This window comes from Podarcis erhardii (genome assembly GCF_964252035.2).
Source record: "Podarcis erhardii genome assembly, chromosome: 7".
Classification (NCBI taxonomy): Eukaryota; Metazoa; Chordata; class Lepidosauria; order Squamata; family Lacertidae; genus Podarcis; species Podarcis erhardii.
The window spans coordinates 37,719,747-37,725,840 of NC_138511.1; the positions used below are offsets into that span (position 1 = coordinate 37,719,747).

Here is a 6,094-nt window from a genome sequence, read left to right on the forward strand (position 1 = left end):
CCACTTTTTCAAGGGCTTTCTGGTCCAAGTCTAGCTTAAAGTTAAATGATTGCATTTCCATTTAAAATATATTTTATTACTCTAGCAATTGTAGAACTTATTTTAAAATCTGCATCTATGAATATAAATTAGTATGTGCAAATGTTATGCAAATCAATGTCCTTTGGGGGGGGGGGCGCGGGTGGTGTGCAAGTGGCTACCCTATCACTTCTGAGTTTACACCTGCCTGCTTCTGATACCTTCAGTACACCCATGACTCCATTTCCCAAAGTGCTCATCTCCTAGCCTTTGGCCCCACAGAGATAGCGAAAAGAGTAGAGTCACACATTGCTGGAGTCCCTTGATCCCTTCTGATCTCAAATCTAAAGACTTTCTAGATTCCTAATGCAAAGGATACAGAAGACAGGTCAACAAAAAAATGAAAGGTCTAGAGCGGCGCGACCTTTCGCGTGTTTCCTATTTTGAGTTTAGATTGCGAGTGCCCTAAATGTTCCTTCCTCTGTGAACCAGAGAGACTACATTCCCCACAATGCTATTCGCCCCTTATGAGGCCACTCCGCTAGATGGTTAAAAACACTCCATTTCCCATAAGGCTGTGCCTCTTTCCCAGCTCCTACGTATGAAAGGTTGTTTTTTAATCCTGCTTCTTGACCAGAACGGGTTCCAAAAACGCAATTTTTAAGTAATAATTAAGCACAACCACATACAAGAAAATAATTTATATTAACAAAACACACGCACACAAACCTATCAGGGCGTCCAACGGGGCGAACTACGAGTCCCACAATGCATTGCAATCTCGACCTCGTCCTGTTCGTTTTGTCTCGCGAGGCCTGGGGATTCGGAGCAGCGAGAGAGGGCGGAGAAATCTCGTAGGCGAAGCCGGAAGCGCCTTCTGGAGTCGGGCCTGGAGAGGGGAAAGAGGCTGGAGCCGGAGAGAACCGACATGGCCGAGACGGACCCCAAGACTGTGCAAGACCTCACCGCCGTGGTGAGGTGGCAAGAAAAGCAGCCGCGGGGAATGCCGGGGCGGGCGGGAAAGGATTTCGGTTGCTATGGAGACCGAATGGGGCCACTCAAGTGGGGGAGTGTGTTGCCATGGAGAAGAGAGAAGCGGGGCCTACCTAGCAGTGGGGGTTGCCATGGAGACGAGGGCAGGAGTGGTCAGGGCGGGTCTGATTGCCATGGAAACCGAGGGGGCTCTGCTTGTCACAGAGATTGGGGGTCGGGTGGGGCCTCTATGGATATTTGGGGCGGGGGCTACTCTGTGCGGTTTATTTTAATGACTACTCCAGAGAGAGAAATGTATATGTGATGGATATTATATAATGTATATATTGTGTATTTTTGTAATCTGCCCCAAGACACACACACATTCTGCCCCCCCCCCTTCTTATATGTACACTATGTACATAACAAATTTATTTACATCCTGCCTTTCAGAACACAGATCCTCCCCAGGCAGTTTGGAAGTAACAAAGATTCACTAATACTAATATTTAGAATACAACAATCCATTAGGGTACTTCCCACAGTGTAGTTGGTAGGGGCAGATGCTGAGGGACAGGGAGCCAATGTAGGATTCTGGAGGGCAGGGCTGTGTGTGTGCTGCATGCCCTACCCCTTGGCTTGCTAAGTTGGTGCTCTGCCCTCATACCAGTGTTGGCAATTCTATCCTGTCACCAGTGTTAAAGTTGGATTCAGCTGCAGTCCAGTCACCTTTTGTATGTGGTGTGGCGGGGAGTCACTGTCTTGGCCACCTCGGGCTACAAAATGTTGAATTGGGCCCAGAGCAGTATGGAAACATATTTCAGGATGCATTTTGTATCCTTATTCATTGGGATCCCACCCTAGCAAGAGAAATTGAAACATCCATATATCATATTTTATCAGTGGTGATGCTCCTATGCAATTTTATATTTGTTGGATTGACAAGCCCCCCCCCCCCCCCCGCCGCCGCCACGCTTAATAATTTGCTATTTGCCAGCCTAGCAGTTTCCACGAGAAGAGATATTTTCACATAACTAGCCCTTCAGAACTTCATTTAATGCTTCATAGCTCAAGTATGCTTGGGACCTTTGTCAGAACCCAGTGTTCACTTTCAGAAGTTGTGATGAAAACATTTCACATGCAGAGCTTAGTATTGGCCAAAATGCCTCCTTTGGGTTAAATACTGCACCTGGGGCCCAAGAAATTAAAATCCTGTGGCCCCAGATAATTCCTGTTTAAAGCAAAACTACTTTTTTTTTCTCCTCAGGTGCAGACACTGCTTCAGCAAATGCAGGACAAGTTTCAAACCATGTCTGACCAGATTATTGGCCGGAATATCCTTTGGGTTTTCCATCTTTTAAACAGAGCTCTTTGTGTGATGTAATAATAATAAAATAATTTATTATTTATACCCCACCCATCTGGCTGAGTTTCCCCAGCCACTCTGTGATGTACAGAATGGATGAATTCTATAAATCCCCCAAATGACTTGGTTCCTCCAAAGGCTGTATATTTAAAGCGGTATCATACCACTTTCAACAGTCATGGCTTCTCCCAAATAATCCTAGGAACTGTAGCTTGTTAAAAGTGCTGAGAAATATTCGGAGACGCCATCTCTCCTCAACAGAGCTATATTTTCCCGAGTTCCCTGGGAAGAGTGAGTGATGGTTAAAACATTATGTGATGGAGCCTAACTTTTGAGGACAAAGGAAGGGAAGGTAGAGGGCTGTTATATACCAGATAATATATTATTTCTCCCCCAGCCCAGGATTGTCTTTTCTGGCAGGATTGCAGGAAGTGAATGATGATTTCTTGGCATATAGCTACTAGCCATAACAACTTGATGAGTACTGGTCATCTGGGAGCAACTGTAGAAGAGGCCTCATGTCCTGCTTGTGTTACTGTGTTCTAAAGCTGTTAGCGCTTCAGTAGGTGCTGAGCAGTTCTTACTTTTATATACTGCTTGATTGTAAAAAAGCAGTTTACAAAGAGAATAAAACAATAAAATTATTAGTAAAATCAATTTAAAACATTCATGAATTTTTTTTAAAAAAATACCAAGCAATAAACTAAAAATGCACCACATTTTAAATATCTGGGCAGGCATATCTAAACAAAGACATTTTTAGCAGGGATCAAAAAGAGTACTGTGAAGGCGTCTGCCTGATCTCAATAAGCAAGACTTCCAAAGCATAGGTGCTGCCACACTAAAATACCAATTTCTTACAAGTGTAGGGTGTGTTATATGTGGGCTCTGTAACAGTGCCAGTTCCACCTAACATTGAAATCTTCATTATTGATTTTTATAATGAGGCCCAATTTACTTAGTTATAAAAACATCAGGGTCTAGGCTTTCTGAGGGTCAGGTGGTGTCTCTTCACTTTTGCATTTCTCTAGTCTGTTTTCTTTAACTCTGTTCACTTGATGACATGAGCTGCCGTATTGACGACCTGGAGAAGAACATCGCAGATCTCATGACGCAAGCTGGAGTGGAGGAGCTGGAAGGCGAGAACAAGGCACCTGCTACCAAAACATCAAGTGAGAATCATGTTCAGAACATGTTCAGAACATGTTAAGCAGGGCTACATATTGGGAACTGAAACTATCTTTTTGGACTGTGGGAGCGGGCAGGCTAGGCAGAGTGGCTTTCAACTGGTGGATTGGGAACCCAGATGAAGGGGATAAGATGGGTTGCACTATTACCACAATCTTACATTGCTTTGCTTTCTTCTGGTAAGAGAGAGGGGAAATACCTGCTAAAATGGGTAGGGAACCCATGAACCTCCAGATGTTGCTGGACTCCCAACTCTCATTGTTCCTGATAATTGGCCATGATGCTGGGGTTGAATTGGCACCCAACAGCATCTGGTGAGTTACTGATTCACCACCCCTTTACCAGAAAGAACTAAAAGTAGTCCTGTATTTGAATTGGGTCTGAAATTATCAAAGAGTGCTAGGCTTGGACTGTCTGTTTTCAAAGGTTGGAACATTTTGCCCATCTGTTTAGAACCGGAGCTGATTCACACACCAGATGCATACAGTGCTAGAACTAAATAGGCCTTGGCTTGCTAAACATCTGGATGGGTGCCATGCCCCAGTTTTCCAGAGTGTCTTAAGTTTAATAGAATAATACTTCCTGGAGTATTATTGGCAGTAGGTTGTAAATAGAAGAAATAAATGGATGGCACTTCTTGCCACCGGGTGTAGCTGTGGCTGCGTGGAGAAGAGTCTTGTTGATAGAAACAGCTGATAGTAACAGTAGTCACTTGTGCGCAATACAGCCTATAGAGCTATATCTCTTTGAATACCAGCTGCCAGGATACAGCTGTCACCTCATGTCCTGCTTGCAAGCTACAGAGAAATCACACTGGCCAGTGTTGGGCCTGACTTAGTGGTCCAGCAAGCTAGTTAATAAGGTTCTTAAACAAGTGGAACCTACCACAAACTGTTGCAGTGTGGAGGGCTCCTGTTCAGTGTGACAGACACCCATGGCCACCTCCGGGATATTCCATTACATTTCTCTCCCTGATTTTCTCCCCTCACCATATACAAAATCAGCTGACATTCCATGACCACTGAGCATACTTAGTCCTTTTTGGGCTGTTTTGGAAGCCTCTCCTTCCTTCCATATTTCCCCCGTCCCCCAAGGTTTTCTTGAGAATTCCCCCCTGCCTCTGGATTATTTTGGCTGGCTCTGTTTTGGCTACACAAGAATAATCCACATTCAGAAAACATGTTCACTGCTAGCATCTAACCACACTTCCTTTCAGATTTAACACTGCCTGCCTCCCTCCCACGTTAAGGGCTGCATGTTCAGAACATTTGCTTGCTTGCTTGTTTATAGTGTTTATATCCTGCTTTTTATATCCCAGTTGCTGGGAATTGCAGGCAGGGAGAGTTGTCTTGCTCTCAGGTGCTGCTTGCGGGTTTCCCATTGGGGCATCTGGTTGGCCACTGGGAGAACAGAATGTAGGAGCACATGGGATTTGGGCCTGCTTCAGTAGCCAGACTCTCCTTGTGTTCTTTCCTTCAATAACCCCAAGGTCACATATGTAGTTCTGCCTCTTGTTTGTTTTCATAACAGCCCTAAGAGATAGGATGGGTTGGGAGGAAGTGACTGGGACAAGGTCAAGGACTAGCAACTTCATAGCTGAGTAGTGTTTTTGAACCTTGGTCCTAATCTTGGACTCTACTTGCTACATTATTTTTTCAGTTAAAAGTAATTTTAGATGCAGACTTTGTTAACACTGCTTATGAACATTGGTAGTTTTCTCTGGTAGCATTCTTGTTAATAAATGTGTCTTTTTAATCCCCTCAACAGCTTGCCAATAATCTACGATGGGTGCTGGAAGGAAGCGGTTTTTACAAGCCTACAGGGATTTGAAGACAGCCTTTTTGTTTTCTTTCCTTTTTTTCAACTGCTAATATGTAAACGCATTTTTCTACTGCTGTAGAACTTGCATTCTTAATGTACCTTGTATAGCTAGATTTGGAACAATTTCTATTCTGGTTTCTTGTGTATTTGTGGGTTTCACACAGTTTTTCAAAGTAACACGTTCTATAAACTTCAGTTGTTTAAGCAGAATTTGATGGCATTGCAGAATTTGATAAGAATTGAATTGAAAATACTAACATTATGAGTGGGCTTTTGTGAGGTCGCACTTTTAAAAAGAAAAAAACATTTTTACTTGTGGCCTTTTTGTAATTATTTTCAATGATGTGGCTAAAGACTAGTCCTTTCCATCAGCCTGCACAACAAATTTGTCATGTGTTTGTAAGGTACTTTTGTGGACTAGAGTACAAGAATGAAAACATTGTGTTCTAAAATCTGTCATTGTGCCAGTATGTTGCCCCGTTAGTAATGGATTTAATACAACAAGCAATCTGCTCTGGGGGATTTAGGCTGCATGAACCATAACTCTTCTTTTTAGTTTTCTTATTATCAGTCAGTGTTCTTCATGATACCAGCTTGTGGTTTTGGGCAAATGATATATTAAGGTCATATTTCAGTAAGCTGCAGGCAGTGCTGCCCTGGGAATGGGCTTCTGCAGTTGGGAGATATCCTTTTAGAAAGCTAGTTTATTCCCAGGTATGGAGATTACCT

At 43.3% G+C, this 6,094-nt stretch overlaps 1 protein-coding gene across 1 annotated transcript; it reads left to right on the forward strand.

Moving 5' to 3' along the window:
- Positions 1-834: 834 nt before the first annotated feature.
- HSBP1 (heat shock factor binding protein 1) lies at positions 835-5,817 on the forward strand. The gene is made up of 4 exons (XM_081870337.1): positions 835-991; positions 2,258-2,324; positions 3,412-3,528; positions 5,312-5,817. Exons 1-4 carry the CDS (start codon positions 947-949, stop codon positions 5,320-5,322), a joined length of 240 nt encoding a protein of 79 aa, XP_081726463.1. The 5' UTR covers positions 835-946; the 3' UTR covers positions 5,323-5,817.
- The last annotated feature ends 277 nt before the right edge of the window (positions 5,818-6,094 follow it).

Bases quoted from the DNA above. Each gene is read 5' to 3' on its own strand.
- HSBP1 (XM_081870337.1), top strand. From the start codon at position 947: ATGGCCGAGACGGACCCCAAGACTGTGCAAGACCTCACCGCCGTG. The intron at 992-2,257 runs GTGAGGTGGCAA...TTTTCTCCTCAG, and splicing joins TGCAAGACCTCACCGCCGTG to GTGCAGACACTGCTTCAGCA. The intron at 2,325-3,411 runs ATATCCTTTGGG...AACTCTGTTCAC, and splicing joins TGACCAGATTATTGGCCGGA to TTGATGACATGAGCTGCCGT.